The sequence below is a fragment of the Habropoda laboriosa genome, unplaced genomic scaffold, assembly GCF_001263275.1.
Source record: "Habropoda laboriosa isolate 0110345459 unplaced genomic scaffold, ASM126327v1 scaffold243, whole genome shotgun sequence".
NCBI lineage: Eukaryota > Metazoa > Arthropoda > Insecta > Hymenoptera > Apidae > Habropoda > Habropoda laboriosa.
This window is the reverse complement of record NW_017100433.1, coordinates 630177-651808: the sequence shown is the minus strand read 5'-3', so window position 1 is coordinate 651808 and position 21632 is coordinate 630177. Positions and strand designations below refer to the sequence as shown.

General features: G+C 35.0%; 3 protein-coding genes across 3 annotated transcripts in view; 2 read left to right on the top strand and 1 right to left on the bottom strand.

Annotated features, from left to right (window-relative positions):
• Nucleotides 1-443: 443 nt before the first annotated feature.
• LOC108575781 (ATP-dependent DNA helicase Q4) lies at nt 444-5845 on the top strand. Its single transcript, XM_017938674.1, has 9 exons — nt 444-616; nt 853-3159; nt 3233-3344; nt 3416-4191; nt 4226-4453; nt 4536-4871; nt 4951-5110; nt 5184-5503; nt 5615-5845. The coding sequence occupies exons 1-9, from the start codon at nt 506-508 to the stop codon at nt 5843-5845; spliced, it is 4581 nt and encodes a 1526-aa protein (XP_017794163.1). The 5' UTR covers nt 444-505.
• A 510-nt stretch (nt 5846-6355) lies between these two features.
• Nucleotides 6356-7948, bottom strand: LOC108575851. Its single transcript, XM_017938764.1, has 3 exons — nt 7884-7948; nt 7195-7553; nt 6356-7023 (listed from the first exon to the last, which is right to left on the bottom strand). Exons 2-3 carry the CDS (start codon nt 7363-7365, stop codon nt 6634-6636), a joined length of 561 nt encoding a protein of 186 aa, XP_017794253.1. The 5' UTR covers nt 7366-7553; nt 7884-7948; the 3' UTR covers nt 6356-6633.
• Nucleotides 7949-10347: 2399 nt separating this feature from the next.
• Nucleotides 10348-21632, top strand: part of LOC108575780 (dynein heavy chain 6, axonemal-like) — a 17777-nt gene continuing 6492 nt past the window's right edge. The window contains 38 exon segments of the mRNA XM_017938673.1: nt 10348-10433; nt 11421-11505; nt 11577-11679; nt 11764-11953; nt 12035-12176; nt 12245-12484; nt 12558-12719; nt 12835-12932; nt 13012-13195; nt 13252-13421; nt 13503-13904; nt 13977-14208; nt 14284-14433; nt 14496-14624; nt 14748-15428; nt 15509-15655; nt 15722-15898; nt 15962-16279; nt 16378-16488; nt 16558-16694; nt 16763-16953; nt 17030-17145; nt 17210-17492; nt 17549-17681; nt 17762-17978; nt 18050-18184; nt 18280-18465; nt 18545-18746; nt 18832-19013; nt 19088-19311; nt 19383-19591; nt 19685-19940; nt 20026-20217; nt 20458-20682; nt 20753-21008; nt 21083-21273; nt 21343-21515; nt 21577-21630. Coding sequence (XP_017794162.1) covers nt 10348-10433; nt 11421-11505; nt 11577-11679; nt 11764-11953; nt 12035-12176; nt 12245-12484; nt 12558-12719; nt 12835-12932; nt 13012-13195; nt 13252-13421; nt 13503-13904; nt 13977-14208; nt 14284-14433; nt 14496-14624; nt 14748-15428; nt 15509-15655; nt 15722-15898; nt 15962-16279; nt 16378-16488; nt 16558-16694; nt 16763-16953; nt 17030-17145; nt 17210-17492; nt 17549-17681; nt 17762-17978; nt 18050-18184; nt 18280-18465; nt 18545-18746; nt 18832-19013; nt 19088-19311; nt 19383-19591; nt 19685-19940; nt 20026-20217; nt 20458-20682; nt 20753-21008; nt 21083-21273; nt 21343-21515; nt 21577-21630 — 7369 coding nt within the window.

The following is a 21632-nucleotide window of genomic DNA, read 5'->3' as shown; positions in this document are numbered from 1 at the left end:
TCCCTGAATATTATTTAATTGTGTGGCAAAATATGCTGACGTTTAGAATACAAGTTAACGCAGTGTTTCTAACATAGATAACCATATTTTATTTATTAATCTGTATAAAAATGTAACAACCATGTTGTAATATATTTGTTTAATTTCCAAACATAATCTATCAGAGTAGTTGCACTTATTTAAATACTCTACCGCGCATTATGTAGTTTCCTTTTTATCGTCATTTAGCGTTACTCGCGATAAATTCGTCGTACATTTGTTCGATTAAATACTCTGACGTATTTATTCTCTTAAACTGAAGGTTTCTCTTAATATTGCAATAATGTTAAAAAAAACAAAGTACGAGAATGACATTTCTCGTACGATCTTATCTTCCGAGTAACGGTTCTTTTTACGCGGGATGATTTCGTAGTTTCCAGCCATCGTATAAACTAACCTCCAGTGCCTGAGAATTTAACGATGTATATGTAAAAATAATTAGAATTTTCCCAGTGTTTATGACAACATGGAAATACTAGAAGACCCAGTGTTTAAAACAAAATATCAGAAATACAAGATTCGTGTTAAATTATGGGAAAGTCAATTTACGGAAAAACATGGACGTAAGCCAAATAAGGTAATTTACGTACTTTTTAATATTCATGACTTAGAATAAATTAGATTAAAATTGTTTTGTCATTATTTAGTTTTAATGAGAATTTCTCAATTTCCTTTCGGTATTTTGTGAAATTATGCGATTTATTTTAGCCAAGTTTTATCAAAAATACGAATTCTATTTTTAAACAATTTCTGTACAAACTTTTAAAACTAATTGCCTCCTATTATAATATAAATAATCCTTTATAATTTTAGAATGATATTAAAGAGGCTGATATAAAAATTAAGCAATCTTATAAAATGTATTGGAAACTGAAAACACGTGCTTTGGAAGAAACACTTACAGATATTACATTTTCTGATGAGATAGAAGATAATGTCTCTGATAAAACTGGGATGGACATATCAGTTGAAGAAATGAAAGTTGACGATACATCCTTAAGGGATGAAAATAAAGAAATTTTAGAAAATATGCGTAAAGAAGATAAACTGGACACAGGGAACACAGATAAGAAAGATGTAGAAAACACAAATGAAAAGGGTACAGAAAACATAGATAAGAAGGATACTGAAAATATAGATCCACAAGGACATCAAAGTCAATCTACTACTCCTGATGCAACAGTAAATGAAAATAAGTGTAAAAATGTAAAAGGTGTATGGGGTGATCATTTAAGTAAAACCAATGAAGAAATACTCAAAAAGAAAAAATCAATACCCATAAGTAGATCATCTTCATTTCAATTGTCACAAAACAAATTTACAAGTTCAGTCTTTACAAAAAGGAACCCTAGGAAATCTTTATCTCAGACAAAAATAAAAAGTAGGTCTGAAAAAGACATTAGTAGTAGTACAAGTACATCAGAGCAAACCACAAATTCAGAATTAAATAATAAAGATGGCTTTGATGTGAATGAAGAAGCAAAAGCTATATTTGGTGAACCAGTAAAAGTAACTTACATAGAATCTAAGGTTGCCACTCAATCAATTAACACTGTACAGCAATTAATTGAAGGACATACTGTTAATAGAAATTTGAATCCAGGATGGCTAAATAGATGTGCCAAACAAAGTAACTTGGAATATCCAGCATTTGATTCACAGAGGCTTTCTGGAACATGCGATTCTGGAATTGAATCAATGGAGTCCATCACTCAATCACCTACAGATAATGTGTCAGTCTCTGAACCACTTAAACTTCCTTTAATATCAGATGAAGAAGACTTTGTTTGTAACAGTGATACAGAAGAAGAACATAGAAAAAAACGTATTAGAAACTTCAGGAAAAGATTCAGTGACCAAGAAAATCAATCTTGTAAAAGACTGTGTACTGATAATAGTATAAGTACTCCAATACCAAGTAAAATGGATGTGCAAACAATGCATTCTATTAAAAATATTAGTCCAGTTTCCAGTGAAGAAAAGTCTAACAACTTAAACATTACCAATATAGCTGCAGTTAAAATTAATAGTAATGTAGTATGTAATAATGTAAATATTAAGACAAATTTAGCAGATAATATTGACAAATGCAATGACAACATGGGAGATATGCCACAAACTGTGAATACAATGATGAATAATGAAGAAGATATAGAAATATCATCCAAAGGAAGACCAGAAAATCGTCGCAAAGTTCGAAGGCGAATTAAGCGTGTTTCATCTGATGATTCTGATTTCAATGAAAGTGATACACAAGAAAAAGAAAGTAAAACGAAAAAAATCAAAACAACACGGGTGAGTTCAACGAGGAAGAATAAAGCTACTAAAGAATCACGTGTAAAGACTGAGAAAAAAAGAGAAGTTAAAACCAGAAGACCTAGGAAGAAAAAGGATCTACAAGATGATGAAGATATCTTAAACACTGGTACCACAGATCAAGAAACTGCAGAAGATAAGGGATCAGTAATATATGGAATAGAAACCTTACAAGCTGTTCCACGGTTTGCAATGAGCAAATATAATCAAGGAGATCTTATTGAACAATGTGCTAAATCTGTTTGCTCAACAACAGATGATTTATGTACTTCTGATGTAGGCTTAAAACCAAAAGGAAAATTGACAGAGAAAGAAAAATTGGAGAAGAAGGTAGCGGATGGAAAAGTAAATGAAAACTTTGTTAGGATAAATCTAAAGAGGAAAATATTTGTACGTGGTAAAAAACACTTCAACTTTTCGAAATATAAAAAAAATCAATGGAAACAAAGGAAAAAAGATCTCGGTTCCAGTGAAGGTAGTTTAATGGTAGCTGACTTTATTGAAAAGAATAGTACAGCAACTTGCTTTAAATGTGGAGAAGCTGGTCATTTCTCAAGAAGATGTCCAAATGCAAAGGGTGACGATTTAATATCGTTGAACGAGATAGATGAAAGTTCAGAATTCCCAACTTTAGAAGAAGCACAGGAAATGGCCAGTCAAAAGGCAATTACAGCTCATGCTAATAGAATTAACCGTTTGCCGGAGAAACCATCGTACAGTTCTAAAACAGATATTGAATCAGCAGAACGTGAAACCGAGGATAAGACTGACGATAACGATTTATGGGAACCTATTGAAAATGAAGTGAGTATATACATAATTATGTTGTTGTTTTATAATTCTTTAATTGTTATCGTACATTTTATTAAATTTTTAGGAAATTTTATGCGGACATAAGATACCCAAAGATCTAGTACAAAAATTATTACCACCGCAAATTGATACAGTTCAAAGACTGTACGAACTTAAGGAAGATCAGTCATGTATAGGTAATTCGCTTAATATTTTACGAAATACATTGACTGATTTGTAAATTAATGAAATACCATAATTGCTGCAGACACACCAGCTGAAGTTTATGCAGCATTAAGGCAATTTGGTCATGAAGCATTCAGATTTGGACAAGAAAAAGTTATAATGAGAATACTCTCTGGTTTATCGACTTTGGTAACTTTATCCACAGGTTCTGGAAAATCTTTGTGCTATCAGTTACCTGCATATCTCTATTCTAAGTACTCCAAGTGTATCACCTTAGTTATATCACCATTGGTATCCTTAATGGATGATCAAGTAACGGGTGTACCATCGTGTTTGTCTGCATGTTGCCTACATACTGGCCAAACACCAAAAGTAAGGGATAATGTTATGCAAATGGTGAAACAGGGAAAAGTAGATATTTTACTAATTTCACCAGAAGCTGTAGTTGCTGGGGAAAAATCTACCTTTGGTTCTTTATTGAGGCAGCTCCCATCAATTGCTTTTGCATGTATAGACGAGGCTCATTGTATTTCACAATGGTCTCATAATTTCCGTCCGTCCTATCTCATGGTTTGTCGAGTTCTTAAAGAAAAATTAGGTGTTAAAACGGTGTTAGCTCTTACAGCTACTGCAACAAAAGCTACCGCGGAAAGCATAATAAATCATGTAGGTATACCCGACGGAATGGAGGGTGTTATCTCTGACATTCCATTGCCTAGAAATCTGTTGTTAACAGTTTCGAAGGATGAGTATAGAGATCAAGCTTTAATACAATTATTACAAAGTGAAAGATTCCAAGAATGTAATTCGGTTATTGTTTATTGCACTCTTCATTTTGAAAATTTCATTACATTGACAGCGTAACAATTTCATACATTCTGTTTTATTATAGGATGTAAATAATCCTGACAAAGTTAACAGTAAATTATCTTCTACCGCGGAAGCGTATCATGCTGGTTTATCAGCTCATCGCCGAAAAATTGTACAGAAAGCATTTATGAATGGGCAAACCAGAATTGTTGTTGCCACGGTAGCTTTTGGTATGGGTCTTAATAAGCCGGATATTCGTGCTGTTATTCATTATAATATGCCTGATTGTCATTTGTTCATAAGTCCAAGGGTATTTAAATTTAGTTCAAATAGTTATATTTTTGCATACTTTATCCATATTATGTTCCTACAAAATGTTTTTTCCTCCACAGGAAGATAATGATAAATGGGAATTGCGCCGACATATTTATGCAAATGGAGTAGATAGGCATGTAATTAGGCGTTTACTTCAAAAAATTTTTGTTCCATGTTCATGCTCAAAGATCCGTGAGAAAAATGCAAACTATAGATGTCCTGGTCACGAAGTTGCTATACCAGTTGATGAAACGGTTGCAGCTCTAGATGTTCCAGAGGAAATAATTTCCACTCTATTATGCTACCTCGAATTACATCCTAAAAGGTTCATTACTGTTCTTTCATCAGTATACGCCAGGGCTAGAGTTTCAAGTTATGCTGGGCCTCAAGCGTTGAAACAAGCTGCTCAATCGGTGAGTATGTGCAATATATATTTCTAAGTAAATAGACTTCTTTTTATCCAATATTGAAAATATTTCATCAATTTTTCAGTCACCGCCGCTTGCAATGGCTATAGCATTGGATTTACAAAAGGGTATTTCTCATGAAAATGATAACATTATTGAATTCCCCGTCGTAGATGTAGCATCTGCTATTGGTTGGGATAGCGGCGTAGTAAAAAATCATCTTAAAAATTTAGAATGGAAAACAGGTATGTTTCGATGAATAAATAGGTAACACTTTTATAAAAATAAGCTTATATTTCATTTTTATTTTTCCTTCAGTTAACGGAACTTCAAAGCGTTCAGCTATTTCAGTGCGATACGATCAACTTGGCTTTAGAGTGCAGGCTCCTGGAGATCTAACGGATGAGGAATTAGACGAAGCACTCGACGCTTTACACAAACGTACTCAAGACCAAGAAATTGCCGCTTTGCAGCAACTTGAAACAATTGGTGTAACTCTCCATAAATTCGGTGCCACAACTGTGAAACAGTGTCTAACACTGAATGATGAAATGACCAACAAATCTGATCAATTAAAAGACGATATTCGAAGTTACTTTACCGGAAAAATTCTCTTAGATATGGACTCTAAACGGCAGGTGCGAGATACTGCATAATATTAAATACTCATGTTCTTAAATGAAATCGCATTATCTTTCGTAAATATTATGGAAATGTATTGTACACATTCTTTGTATTTTTTTTCTCAGGGTGAAGGAAGAAACGACGCAGAAATAGCCAGTGATGTACGCAACTTGATTATGAGTTACCGAGATAATAATTTTACTGGACGTGCAGTTGCTCGTATCTTTCATGGTATACAAAGTCCAAATTATCCTGCTTATGTTTGGCACAAATGCCGTTTCTGGAGGGCTCATCTCTCATTTGACTTCAGTGTTTTGTGTCAAATTGCAACCAGAGAAATTTTAGCTTCACGTTAGAGTGATCATTCCCAGTATTTTTAAATGAAACTTTTAACAGACTCCCTAACGTCGGAATGCTACAACAGCAGTTCTTAAATGTTAGACATTATGGATATTTGAACGTTATGTGATTATAGTATAAGAATGCTTGCCCTGAGTAGCATTTGAAAGACGTATTATAGGATAGTGCTACAAGTTATATTTGCAGATTCTAACAATGTTCAACATATATTGACTGAGTAATTTTATTAAGAAAAACAAACGAAACAATATTAAAAGTTATATAACACTTTATTGTTTCAATAACAAGTGACAGAATTCATATAGGTCGTAGTATGCGAAATATTTACTTGAAAGTGCCTTAAAAGAGACTTATTTTTTTACGTTTATAGAATAAACTTTAAAATAAATATTTTTTTTTTAACGATAACTGTTTCCTTCTATCGTTGATGTAATTTTAATGTGTAACAATAATAATTATAAATTTATATTGTTGCATTATCATTGTTAGTAATACATATATCCCCAATATAAAACTTTTTTCCTGCACCACTGCTATTCTTGATCTCTTCCACTTTTTCGTTAGTAAATTCGATTAACTTAGAACGGCAAAATCTAAATTAATAGAAATCACGAGTGTAACTTGTAATTGTTACTTCCTCAATACTACAATATATTTAATACGATATGTTTTCATCGAGGCAGCATGGAACAATGCTGGGCCCGTGAAATATTTTCTTCAGTATTTCAAGCAATTAACAAGTTCAATGAATAATCGCAACGCTTTTCCGATAACGATAAGTTGTTCATGTTACCACTCTCTTCATGTAATTGCACTGTCGTAGAAATTTGTGCATACGTATCTGTTGCATTTTGCCAACGCGGTTCATACACGTTTCATTCTGGCAAAGTGCACAAAATTCGGACGATATCGCGTGGAACGGAGAACGGAAGTAAACGTTGGCATTTTTCAATGCCTTGTTCTTGTGGTGAGCCCAAACGTGTAACGACACCTCGAGAAACATCAACACAGGCAAACACCAGCGGCAACATAAAATAGCGAGGAAGAATAAACAAACTGGATTTATCTGGCCAAAGGATGATCCAACAGGAACTGGTTCCAATTCCATTAGGTTCTCACTCTTTTTCAAGGAACCATCCTTAGCTGACAATGTTTCCTTGACTTCCTTCGGAATCTGCACAATTTTTATTTGTAAATTTTATTGTTAAACCCAATAAATTACATAATATATTAAACAGGATTACGTAATTTAAATCCATGAGCCCGCTACAATTTCGCAATAACACATTCATTTCTAAGGCAACGGAATAACGTATATTTTATGGTAATCCTTTCGTATTATTACCTGAAAGCGTATCCTTCGATTTTTGGTGGTTTCGATTCGGACCACATTAATCTCTGGCTCTCCCGTTTCGACATTGTTTATCGAAGTAACAAGCCGTCGAATCTCGCAATCGGATGCTGGAAGAAGACTGATACTCTCTCCGGTCTCTTCGTCGACGAAGGTTCGGTCCATTTCCACGTCAATGTTGGATATGAAAAAATGCACGTAGAAACGTAGACGACGTAGTCCCGTATTTAGTGACGAGAACAGAGTTTAATGTATTCAGACGTATCGTCGGGTCTTCGGGGTCACTTCCCGGATACTGAGACTCTACACGGTTTTTTATTTCAATGATTAAATACCTTGGTGAAAACAATTTTCTGAAACAAATTAAACGATCTTCTATTATAAAATTTTTGTCGTAACTTGTATCAAGTACTACGAATACAACTGATTCATTTTATTTTCATTCCGATTTAGTTACGATCGATTAATAACTTTAACGGGTGAAGAAGTAAAATAGGTGAACGTTAATCTTTATCAAAGGAACGAGTAAAAAATTCAGTGAAACGACTGAAATATTGTACAGTGAAAAAAATGTACATACATATATCGTTTAAAGTATTGAACGTATGTTTCGATCTACATTCATATATAAGTGTACCATAAACTGAATAGATTCCGTCCTATTAACATGTATTGATACGTACTCATCCTTCATCACACTTGGAATCATTTACAATGTTCAAATCAACTATTATCGATTGATTGATATGTAACTGGCAAGAATTTGAAAAAAAATGACGCAATACTACCAGTTACTGAACCACTTCATTTTTAAAATTTTTAAGGTTTATTAAACTTTAAATTATTACTATATATATACAGTAGCGAATTGTATTCACCAATATAACAAGAAATAGAAAGACAGTAATAAAATAAGAAAACAACTTCGTAGATCATATCAAGTACGTAAAACGTTTATCAGCATTGGCGCCATGTCTGCTACGTCTTTAACAAAAATTCCCTTTGCGATCTAGTAATATTATGGGATTAAAATAATAAAGATAAATTTTTTCTAAAGATACTTTAACAATTTTCTTTCTTATTTTTTATTTTCCAGTTCAAACGATTCAGTAGATTTTACTCTATGCATCTGCACTCTCGATTTCCCGTTGCACGTAATGACTTAATACGAATAAGTGTCGTACAAAAGTCATCGATGTAATAAAGATTAAAAGTGAAAGCACGTCACAGGACGTACGCAAAAATTTCGAATATTACAAATGATCAAACGCTAGGCTAAGCTAGGTAATTAACGAGAAAAAGTTTGAAAGGCAGAATATCGATACGTCTATGTGACCATGTCATGATCATTTTCATACGTAATGGAAATTATCTACTTGTCTAGGACGACCAACCGTTCCAACTGTCGTATTGTCGTCAACGATTCAGAATCAGGTGCATGAAGCGCAATCGTATTTTCTATTCGAGATTCAATCTCGAATTTTTAGGTTAGTTAGTTTAATTTTTTATTCGATTAAAAATGTTCAACTGAAACAATATAAAAGTACTAAACTGTTTGTTTTCCTGAGACTACCACTTGATGCGTAATAAATTAACTTGTAATTTTCCAAAATGCTAACATGAAATCAGAGTTAATAAACATCTGAATTGTAAATATAAAAATTTCAATTTATCATTTTTATATCATGACGCAAAATCGTTGAAACACTTAACATTGAATTTGAAGCATTCAAGACCGCCACGAGCAGTTTAGGTATTTCGCGACTTCAGGTTTTCGTCAAGGACTAATCCTTAAATGTGATGTAATGCAATCGCGAGTAGAGATTACATGTCGCTTTAAAGGTAGAACTTTAATTGGTTGTACAAAGGAGGTTTTTCGTGAGACTTGCATCTAATCCTTAATTTCGCTTAATGGTAAAACCGCAAATTCCGTAATTAACTCGTAACCAGCAACGTAATTGCTTGCCTCTTCGTGGAAAGAAGATACAACTTTTCCAAGTTATTAAGTTTATCGTTCGATCAAAATCTTCTTTATTTGAGAATGGAAAAGAACAAGATTTAAAGGCAGCGCAAGTAGCTGTTGGTAACATTGTAAAGATAGCACGTGATCGTTTCAATATACCATCGTAATGAAAAATATCGAGCGTTTCTTTTACAGAATATTCCAGGTGCAGTATATGAAATAGACAGATAACTAGCAGTAACAGATTATAATTATATAGAGATTAACACGCTACGTAATCGAAACCTGTAAGTGGCTTCTGCCTGCAGCCTTAACATGGAAAATGCTAAACTTCGTGAAAGGAAAAGGATCATACGATAAAGTGTTGCAGAGAAAAGAAATAATTCTTGCAATTTGCATCCGTTTATTCATGATTGTTATCTACTAATAACTAATAATTATTTTTCAATTACTGTTTTTCAATCCGTGGTTTATACATAAGACGTATGCAATATAGATTTCAACGAAACAGTATCAAGTAAATGTTGTACATGTAATAAAGAAGATATAAAAGTATTCTCCACAATAGAAAGCTAGAAAAGAATTTTAAATGTTTGATTAGATTATAAAATTATAAAGAAAAACCGATTCCACTAATAGAAATATATCAACAATTGTATGATATTATCGACGATACATCCTATATTAACCTGAGAATTAATCTTGCAGTATTTATTTAAAAAAAGGCAAATTTATCCTTGCAAGCGCAATGTTCATTTCACTACTGCGTTCGTAAAATCTAACTTGAAAAATGAATTTAATTTCACTTTTTAAACTAATAATCATACATTTAAAACGTATTTTACATAAATAATAATGCCGTAGAATAGTTACTTTCCAATCGTTAATTTTAATTTAGAGTTAAATATTCATATTATTTAACAGTGTGTTAAGAGGAGAAACAGTAACTTGCATGAAAGAGTAAAACTCGGTACGTACACTTACGGATGGATACTATAATGATCGTAAATAAAAACGTAATATGTAGATGATTAACTTGCCGTTGTACGAAGATCTAGGTTACACACGAGAAACGTCACGTTTCAACATTACACTAATTTACACTTCGGTGAAGTACAAGGTTGCAAATTACGTAGAAAGCAGTGTACCGGCAATAAAATATAACATATTGCAACGTTAAGACGATGAACGCGCGTAGTACTCCTCACGCATCCGTAGTTCAACTGAAGGTGTTCGCCATGATAACCAGTAACTATACGAATCATAGATGGTTATGCTTGCCAATCACAGAGGTCATCAATATAATGATAACAGGAGTATATATATTTTAATATCAGTACCCCGAGGTCTTTCACATAATGATCAAAACAATGTTTTTCGTGTTTTATTTTTATTAATTAGCGATATTTTATCCGGTATATGCGAAAAATTAATGGAGGTTCACAGTGGCGTAGTAAAAAAGGAGTCAGAACCCCGCATAATACATTTATACTACGGAATCTCTTTGTTACGCTACTGAATGTTTTCAAACACATTCCAAGTATTAAAATAAATGTTTGAAAAAGATTTAATTTTTTTACCGACCACCAAACTAAGGTAGCAGTACGTTCCAGAAATACGTAATATATGTTATAAACAAAATGTGTGGTTTAAAAAGAAGAAAAAACCTAATATTTAACATTTGTAGGTATGTATATAAAAATCTGAAACAGAATGAGACGAGATATAAAACTAATTTAATCAAAAGGATAACGAATCCGTAATAATTATTTAAAAAGTAATGAATCGATACATGCTTCATCTTTGTTAATAAGGAGAAATATAAAATTTTATACATCCACGTCTTATTCAACATTGTAAGATATATAAATTAATTTATCAATAAAATTTTGCAAAAGTGTAACAAGGAGTCGTATTATGAATATAGGAACCTCGTAATTCTCCCTTCTTGAGTTTTCTTTGTTTAATCGATACGCGATTTGTTCGAAAATAACGAGAAGTCGAACGATTATTCGTTGTCGCGATAGAAATCTGATTTTCGTTGGTGATTTGAAAAATGGATAAGATCAGTAAATATTCATTGAAATCCGAGAAACATAAAGCAAGTGACGAAAGTATCGATGGAATTCCCAAGTCGAAAAAATCAGGAAAAAGTTTAGAATCGTTTACTGCGCTCGATTCTTCTCCAAATAAATAATATTTTGTAAAAATTTCTTATTCTTAATAATACTATTTATGTTACGAAATTTTGATACAGGGGTAAAGATGAGATACCATTTTTTGTACCACACAAAAAGTTACTCGAAAAAATCGAGTACAAACCGGAAGTTCGAGAGCCGTTGGTGAGAATATGTTCAAATATTTCTTAACTTAATCTTTCTTTAAATAAAATATAAGAAAAATATCTTCGTAGACCGGGTTTGGTGCTCAACAGGAAAAAATTAGGAAACAGGTGTGCAAGCCAAGAATTTCGTTAACGAAAGAGGAAGAAGGAAAAGTGTTAAAAAAGGATCTCGGTGTGTTGTATTATTTTTCATTTTGTTTTTCTTAATTTTACGTCCACCAAACTTACTTATTATTTTCTATTCCACGGTTAACAGGTATCGAATCGAAAGAGAAGGTTCCTTGGGATTTCCGGAAGTATCAAAAAAGTCAAGATTTCGATGCGCCTCTGTTAGCTGATCAATTGGAGCTAATTCGGCAATTACGAGAAGATCCTACGATAGGATTTTTTTACATCGTTTACGCAGTAGAACGATCTTCGAAATATTTCACTCCTTACGCTTTGAAGTGAATAACTGACTGGGTTTTTTCTTTGTCTCGAGAAGTTTAAAAAAGACACGAGTAATTTACGATGATATTTTTTTTTAGAGTTGTTCAGTACAAGGATGTAGGAGAAACTTACATGACTATCAGTGCCAGTGGTGTAACCCAGTACAGTCCAGATGAAATGAGTTTCACTCCTATCGAACAATGGGAAAGAGAATACAAGTTTTACTTAAAATTATTAAAAGTATACGATTAGATTATTTGTTTTATACATTTTATTTGTTTCTCTTTCTCATGTTTTAATTATCTTAGATAAGAACGTTCGTTGTATTTCGGAGCTGGAAAAGTTTCTACGTTTGGAAGAAATCAGTTACTTATAAAAAATTCATCAAGGCGAAGAATTATTTGCAGGAGAATTTGTTTATATCGGACGCAATACTCAGCAAAGCATTGTTAGAAATTAAATCAATGTGCTCGATCTTCCTTGATTCGAGTTTCTTCACTAGCAGTGTTCTCGAGAAGTTGTTACTTTTTTATTTTGTTGAAAAACAGGTAAATTTATGTGATATTATAATATTTATCTACGCGATAAATATTACGTATTCTTCGATGTATTTACTTACAGTTCACAAAACTGGAATCAGTCAGAAATAAGTTAGACGAGTTTAGAAGATTAGCTGTAAATATTGTTAACAATGCCTGTCTCGGCGCTTTATTAAGGGCTGGATATACACCTGACGATTCTAATATAACAGTAGAACAAACTGCATATGGAAAACTTGGTAGTGTGCAAAAAACTTGGTACTACTTTAGAAAGAAACACATCGATATTTTTCTTCTTCTTTTTCTCTTCACCGCTGAAAATCTTTATTTCATAAATTTGTCTTATTATTACAGGCGAGTTTGGCGCTGTGAAATTTAAAATGCCAAAAGATGGTATTCTTAAAATGAGTTACATCGAGCAAGCACGAAAACGAGAAAAATGTTACAGACTCTCTTGGTAAGCCGTTGTTTCATAATAGTATCGAATTTTTTGATTATTCTAATTCTGAACAATGGCAAAATATTTTACCATACAGCTTCATTCACTTAATTGATTATATGCAAACGAACATGATGCACGGTCTTTTACTAAACACTTATCAAGAGTTTATACAAGCCTTAAAGATACACACAGAAGTTATGCCGGATGATGATTTAATAGATAACGATGTCATTGAAATTCCAATAAAAGAAAAACGTTTACCGTCGGATCGTATTCAGGTATAAAGTGCGATAATTAATAAAAGATTGTACATTACTGATAAACAATTTTTTAGTGGCCGTACTTCCTCGTGGATCTGCTCATTTTGTCGTCCTCGGAGATTGTTATCGACCCATCCGAAAATATTTTCCGTTTCGTAATAAGAACCATACAAACAATGTGGGAAGAAAATTTACACGCTATCAAACCATTGCTCTCTGATCCTTTTTTCCACTCTTTCACAAGGTACAAGCGTTTGTATATTCCGTAGATATACTATACGAAAGAATTCCTCGAAATATAAGACTCTGTGTGCATTCATTCGAGGCCCATGATTAATCACAAAATAGAAGAACGCATTTGTGGTTATCCGCCGGAGATTCAAGAAGTGTTGAAGCAAGATCCAAAAACGAACGCTCTGAAAGCTGAATTGGAAGAAATTGTGGACAGGAATTTCGATGCTGTGAAACGTTACTGTCAACGGTTCAACGAGATCCAGCTGTTTTATCACGAAGATATGATATTCGACGAGAATGTCATTCGAGACAATCGAGACTGCAAGTTATTCCGGGAATGGAGCATTCGTTACAAGAAAGAGGTGGATTTAATTAATACAATTATCGACACTCAGCCGCTAGGGCTTTTTCACATACACCTCGAGCGTTTTAAGAACGCCGCTGAAGTTGCTCCTAGAGGAAAGTTAGGAGTCATCGAAGCTGTCATGCCTGGGTAAATTTCATAAAAAGGGTAATATGTGGATCGTTGTATCGCAAAGATATCGATATACGTGTGTTTCATTAGATTAGGAAAAAGCAGAGTTGACGCTTTATTAACACAAGCGATCGATTCCATTAATTACCTCGAATCTGTGCCCGTGGCAACTGAAGAATACGTAACGTACATCAAATTTGTAGACCAAGCTCAACAAAGTGTAGATGAGATGGAATCTCAGTTGGATTACGTGAAAGAACTGTACGATACAATGGAAGAATTTGCTTTTCCTATACCGTCAATGGATATGGCAAATTATTTGGTAACAATAATACCTTACAATTAGCGAATACCTTACAGACTTGTAGCATTCGTGCATTTTTTAAACTTTAAACAGGGTATTGGAAGTCACTTTACGAGTCTACGATTAGTCGTAGAGAATCGATTGGAAGAGAGACCAAAGTTGATAAATAAATTCAATGCTCAACTTCACAAGGACATCACAACACTGAACGAAGAAATGTCAGATATTTACGAAGAAATAATGGTACGGTATGATTAATGGTATTTTTAAACATTTTTATTATAGTTTTTATTAATTACAAATAGCAACCTTGGTTGTTGGATTACGACAGTGATGTCGACGCTTGTTTGAACACTTTAAAGGAACTTAGTAAACGATTGACTACCTGTTCAGACACCGCGGAAAAATATCGCGCGCATCAAAAGACGTTTAAGGTATCAGGTCAAATTTTTCTGTTTCTTAATCAAACAGATTTTGTAATCATTAATAATATTCTACTTTCGTTACTCATTGTTCGTTACTCATCAATCATATTTTACTTTCATTTCGATAAAAAGCTCGAACAAACCAGGTTCGATATGTTGGATCAAGTGATGAACGAATTAAGATTGCGAACTTTATTGTGGGAAAGTCTTACTTCTTGGGAACAAGCAGTCTACGATTGGCACAGAGCCGATTTCGATACCCTGGACGTTGAAGAAATCACTGGATTTACTATGCGTACCATGAAAAATATTATTCAATTAGAAAGAGGTTTGCCAGCGAACAATATCGTGCCTGGGTTGAAAGAGAGCGTTGAATTGATAAGGAACAAGTTACCGATCCTCGGTTACTTGAGAAATCCAGACTTACGGGACAGACATTGGGGAAAGATCGAGGACATATTGAACTACACCTTCAAACCTGACGAGAAGAAAACTTGGTCTAGGATGGAAGAGCTTGGTGCATTCTTGAAACCCAACGAATTGATGGAAGTTGCTGCCGCTGCTAGTTCCGAAGCCAACTTGGAATATATATTGGAAAAAGTCGTGGACACGTGGGAAACTCTCAAATTTATCATCATACCTTACAAAGAAGGAAAAGACGTGTTTATCTTAGGTAGTCTCGAAGAAGTTCAGACTGCAGTAGACGAGAGTAATATTAATTTGCAAACTATCAACGCGTCTCGTCACGTTGGTCCTATTCGACCTGTAGTTGAAGAGTGGATCGAAAAACTGAATTTGTTTATAGCAACCTTGGTACACGAAGCTTTCTTAATTTTTAAATGTTACATCTTTAACGAGTACGCAATTAGTTCATGTGATTATATCTACTTTAGGATTCATGGCAACACTTGCAACAAGAGTGGTTATACCTCGAGGCGATATTTTCTGCTCCAGATATTCAACGACAGCTTCCAATGGAAGCGAAGCTCTTTATCGAGGTCGACAAGTTCTGGAAAGATCTTATGAGACGAACTTACAAGGTACACAGCTAAAATTTGTCAAATATTTGCTGAATAACTTTTCACCGGAATATCAATAATTTCTAGTCGCCATTGGCTATGCCGTGTTGCACACAACCGGGTTTACTGGAACAGCTCGAAGAAAATAATAGAATGTTGGATGAAGTAATGAAGTGTTTAGAAGCGTATCTCGAGACGAAACGAGTAGCTTTCCCACGATTCTTCTTCTTATCCAACGACGAGCTTTTAGAAATCTTGGCTCAGGTATTGATTAAAAAAGGAAACTTTTAAATATCGACTGTTACAACATCAACTATTACACGACAGACGAAAAATCCGCATGCCGTGCAAAGACACTTGCAGAAATGCTTCGACGCGATATACAGATTGGAATTTGCAACGAAAGAGGCCGAAACAGGTGAAGCACAAGAAGCTGTACTAACAACAGACATACTTGCCATGATCTCGCCAGAGGGTGAAAGGGTTTATCTCGGGAAAGGCCTGAAAGCCAGAGGTAACGTGGAAGATTGGCTAGGTCGAGTCGAGGAAGCTATGTTCTCGACGTTGAAAAGAAGAATGAAAGCGGGAATTAAAGATTTTGCGGAGAAAGGACGAGGTCCATTTCTGCATATGCATCCTTCTCAGGTGATTCATCTTGTTCTTCCAATAAAACTCTTTTTAACTGAAAATAAAACAACATACGATTAATTAATTACACATCTATCCACTTCTACCCATCCCAGATAGTCCTCACTGTATCCCAAATATTTTGGACGAGAAACATTCACCTGGTCTTGGAATCTCCGGGGAACGTACTCGAGAAGATGAAAGAATTCGAACAAAAATGTTACACAGTTTAGTATATCTCTATGGTTCTCGAACAATAAGACTTTTGCAATTTTTTATAATTTCTTACCGTGTAGGATTTAAACGAATTGGCGACGATGGTCAGAGGAGAATTGCCAAAACTGATACGCGATGTTATAATTAATTTAATAACGGTAGACGTGCACGCCAGAGATATCGTCTCGACTCTTGTTGAGAATCAAGTAGCATCTAGGTGAGAATTCGTACACAGATATAGTTTAATTGAGAAACATCTTGAAAAACAAATAACTTGTATCGTAGTACGAGCTTCGATTGGGTGAAAGCCTTACGTTACTATTGGGACGACGAGATCGACAATTGTCTGGCACGTATGAGTAACGCTGAATATCTTTACGGCTACGAATACCTTGGTGCCCAAAAGAGACTCGTTATAACTCCACTTACAGACAAATGTTACTTGTGTCTCATGGGAGCGCTACAATTGGATCTAGGTATCAAACGAAAAGAAGAATTCTTGTATTTTCAAGTAAACACGGGATAATCAACCTTAAAAACGTTGCACAACAGGAGGTGCTCCTGCGGGACCTGCAGGTACTGGAAAAACGGAAACGACGAAGGATTTGGCTAAAGCAGTTGCTGTTCAATGCGTTGTATTCAATTGTTCGGAAGGACTTGATTACAGGGTGCGTTAATTGCACTTTCTAGAGAATGCAAATCGATAAAAGTGGAGAGTTTCTTGTCATGTAGATGATGGGTAGATTCTTCTCTGGACTGGCAACTTCCGGTGCCTGGTGTTGCTTCGACGAATAGTAAGTTGTTGTACTTAATTGTAATATGAAAGAATATGCGTTAAATTGATGTGAAAAAAATGATCTGTCTCTTAGATTCATGTTCGAAGGAAGAATGATTAAATTAGTGATGTCCTGCGCAACTTTTATCACCATGAATCCAGGATACGCTGGTCGAACAGAATTACCTGATAACTTGAAAGCTCTCTTCCGGCCGTTCTCTATGATGGTTCCAGATTATAGTAGGTTTCACGATAGCGAATAGTTGATAGCGAATCAAACCAGTTTCTTTTTCTAGAACTTATTGCCGAGGTTACATTGTATTCGGAAGGATTCGAATCATCGAAACCACTGTCGCAAAAAATGACCTTGATGTATACGCTTAGCAGTGAACAACTTTCTCAACAGGATCACTATGATTTTGGAATGAGGTTTTCCCCACTCCGTTAATCTTCCTATAAGTATACTTCCTGTAATCGTAACAAAATTAAAAATATTACTATCTTTACAGAGCTGTAAAAAGTGTGTTGGTAATGGCAGGCAGCCTTAAACGAGGCAATCCCGATAAACCAGAAGACGTAGTTCTAATCAGAGCTCTACGCGAGAGCAATATACCAAAGTTTTTGAAAGATGACGCGGAATTGTTCGAAGGGATCGTGGGAGATCTCTTCCCCGGCATTAAAATCCCCGAGGAAGACTACGGTGCTCTTACAGACACAGCCATCGAGGTATTTAGCTGATAACGTTACAGTTCTATCTCGAAAACGTTTCTCTAAGATTATTTCCAAACTGCATGCAGATATTGAAGGAAGCTAATCTACAGCCGGAAGTGTGTATTTTGAAGAAAATTACTCAATTGCACGAATGTTTGCAAGTTAGACACGGAGTGATGTTAGTTGGACCAACTGGATCAGGAAAAACATCAGTTCTTCGAGTAAATCTTTTTTCATTTAATTTTTGGCCTTTTTATAAAAATCAGATATATAATTTTTTAAAGAAGAACACTAAACAGTATTCTTTTTCTACTAGACTCTCGCCCATACCTACGATCGACTGCACGAAAGAGGCATACCTGGAGCAGTTTATAAAAAAGTTTACATGTACGTGAGCAATCCGAAAGCAATTACAATCGGTGAACTGTACGGAGAAGTAGATATAATGACCAACGAATGGCACGATGGTCTGATCGGTTTTACAGTTCGTCACGCGTGTTCCGTTAGTAGAAACTCTTCTTTGCACGAAAGAACGAAGAAGTTTTCGGAAAAATGTGGTAAATCTCATTCGAATCGTTCAGTTTACCACAGACGAACATCAATGGATCGTTTGCGACGGACCGGTGGATGCTATATGGATAGAAAACATGAACACCGTTCTGGACGATAACAAAATGCTGTGCTTGGCCAATTCGGAAAGAATCAAATTCACCCCTTATATGCGCATGCTGTTCGAAGTTATGGACCTTGCTCAAGCGTCACCTGCTACCGTTAGTCGTTGTGGTTCGAAAAACAGCGTTTTATCACTTATACAGTCTCCTCTTTTTATTCTTATTCAACGTTTTAACCTTCTTTCTATTCTTCGAAGGAATGGTATACTGCGACCCTACAGAACTTAAGTGGATGCCTTACGTAAAATCGTGGATAACGACTATTCCTGAAGGCAACGTTAAAGACGAACATCGAGCACAAATTATTGAACTGTTCGACAGATACTTCGAAGAAGGGCTTGTCTTTTGTAACAGAAACTGCGACTATCCGATTAGACAGGTAGAAAAGTGTTTCTACCTTACGTAAAAACTGAAACAGTGTAATTTCAACGTCATTTTACCTTGCACCGACAGGTTGATATTAGTAAAGCAAATATGACGTGTGCGTTGATAGAGTATATTTTAAACGATCCAGAAGCAATAGAGAGGACTACGGAAAAGTTGCGAATCAGAACGTTTTTAATTCAATCGTTCGTTTTTGCTTATCTCTGGGCTGTTGGTGGTAACGTCACCGACGAATCTCGAAGCGTGTTCGAAGCGTTTGTGAGAAAGCAATTCGAGGAAAACGACGATGCATTGTAAAATAATTGCTTTGTTCTTTTATACCGGTACATGAATGAATTAATAATTTCTTTTTATCTACTTGCAGTTTGCCATCGATAGATTTATGGGACCTCTACGTGAATATTTCTCAGCATCGATTAGACGTTTGGACAGACATCATGCCGCAATTCGTATACAACAACGAAGTACCATTTTTTGATATTCTCGTTCCAACGGTCGATACCGTGCGATTTGGTTACATAATGAAGAAGCTACTTGAAATAAATAAACCGGTATTCTTTACCGGTGATACTGGTTAGCAATGTTTCGTCTGCCTCTTTTCCTTTCTTAACGGAAACCTGTTAATAATTTCCATTAAAGAAACTAACACCGAATGTATCAATGCAGGAGTTGGAAAATCAGTGATAACAAAGGTAGTCTTGAAGGATCTAGAAGATACACAAATTTGGGTACCGATCAACTTAATCTTCTCTGCTCAAACGAGCAGTGGTAGGACACAGGAAATCTTGGAACTTAAATTGGAAAGAAGAAAGAGGACTGTTTTAGGTGCACCTATTGGAAAACGAGTATGTGTATTCGTCGACGACGTGAATATGCCCAAATTGGATACCTATGGATCACAACCACCGATCGAACTTCTGCGGTAGTGTTTCTATTATGTTATCTATTATGTTTCTATTATATTATTATGATATGAAATTAACCATACGGATTTGTGAATTGCACAGGCAATTGTTAGATTTTCGTGGAATGTACGATAGAGATAAGCTATTCTGGAAGAATATAGAAGACGTTGTTTTCACTGTAGCATGTGCTCCTCCTGGAGGAGGTAGGAATCCGTTAACGCCAAGATTCGTGAGGCATTTTGCCATGCTGTTTATTCCACCACCCACCGAATTATCTCTCAAAGGAATTTTTAAGTAAATCCTTTTCGAATGTATTAGGTCGTCTCATAAGTTCTGTCGAATTTTATAATTTAGATCGATATTTTCAACGAACTTTTAAATTTTTTTTTTTTTTTTTTTTTTTTTTTGTTTGGTAAGACCATTATGTCATCGCTATAGAATTTCCTTGGATTTTCATTAAAATATTTTTCACTTTATTTCACTAATATTTTTATACTCGCATAAAATTGACTTGCATTAAAACGTGATCCTTAGGGCAATCATAAATGGCTTCTTGGGGGATTTTGTGGACACTGTTAAACAAGTAGGAGACAAAATAGTGAATGCAACAGTCGACATCTACCAAAGAATTGCTACTGATCTTCTGCCTACGCCAGAGAAGAGTCACTATATTTTTAATTTGAGGGATTTATCGAAATGCATTCAAGGTATCATGCAAGTCGATGCCACCGTTGTGAAACAACCTAGCGAAATGTACAGGTACACGAATAGTGCATGAAAAATAGAAGAAAAATGAAAGAAGAAAAGTTGAAACATGTACATTTCTTAGGCTATTTTATCACGAATGCCTTCGAGTTTTCCACGATCGATTAATCAACGTACAGGACAAAAGTTACTTCTATAAACTTTTAAACAACGTATGTATCAGCACATTTGGTTCAGAGGTGGTGCGACTTCCGGATGAAAAGATCATCGAGAAACCACCAGTATTACTGTTCGGTGACTTCATGACTTTTGGTGCGGCAAAAGAACAACGAATTTACGAGGAACTCGTAGAAATGTCGCAAGTTAAAAGAACTTTGGAGGTTTGTCGTTGATTATTACTTGACCATGCTCAATACCTAAACGTTCAACATATGCTTTTAAATTTCTATCGCAGGATTACTTGGAAGACTATCGTTTCTCCGTCGGTAAAGACATGAGAATCATTTTCTTCATGGATGCTATAGAACACGTTACCAGACTCGCGAGAATTCTGCGCTCTGAAAGAGGCAACGGCCTTTTAGTTGGCGTTGGTGGCATGGGAAAGCAGAGTTTGACGAAACTAGCGTCTCATTTAAACGGTTACAAGTTCGTATTACACAAATTATCCCTTGTAATACGAGAGAACAATCTGACGCAAATCTTGAATGTTTCAAGGTGTTATCAGATAGAAGTTACTCGTACGTACGATAAAAATTCCTGGCACGAAGATCTTCGCCGCTTTTACTTCGAACCTGGCACGATCGCCAAGCATACCACGTTTTTATTCACCGACACGCAAATTGTGCTCGAAGAATTCTTGGAAGACATTAATAATACTCTTAATACAGGTAGCTTATGTGGTGATATCTTGAAACAACGATTTTCATTTATAGAAAATTCTTGATTCAGGGGAAGTACCAAATTTGTACGAAGCAGACGAACTTGAAAAAGTGATCATAGCTACC

What these genes read in the sequence shown, in the direction of transcription:
- LOC108575781 (XM_017938674.1), top strand. Translation starts at nt 506, where the DNA reads ATGGAAATACTAGAAGACCCAGTGTTTAAAACAAAATATCAGAAATAC. An exon ending in AAATTTAGAATGGAAAACAG is followed by an intron (nt 5,111 to 5,183) that starts GTATGTTTCGAT and finishes TTTTTCCTTCAG; the next exon opens with TTAACGGAACTTCAAAGCGT. An exon ending in ATATGGACTCTAAACGGCAG is followed by an intron (nt 5,504 to 5,614) that starts GTGCGAGATACT and finishes TTTTTTTCTCAG; the next exon opens with GGTGAAGGAAGAAACGACGC.
- LOC108575851 (XM_017938764.1), bottom strand. Translation starts at nt 7,365, where the DNA reads ATGGACCGAACCTTCGTCGACGAAGAGACCGGAGAGAGTATCAGTCTT. An exon ending in ATCGAAGGATACGCTTTCAG is followed by an intron (nt 7,024 to 7,194) that starts GTAATAATACGA and finishes AAAATTGTGCAG; the next exon opens with ATTCCGAAGGAAGTCAAGGA.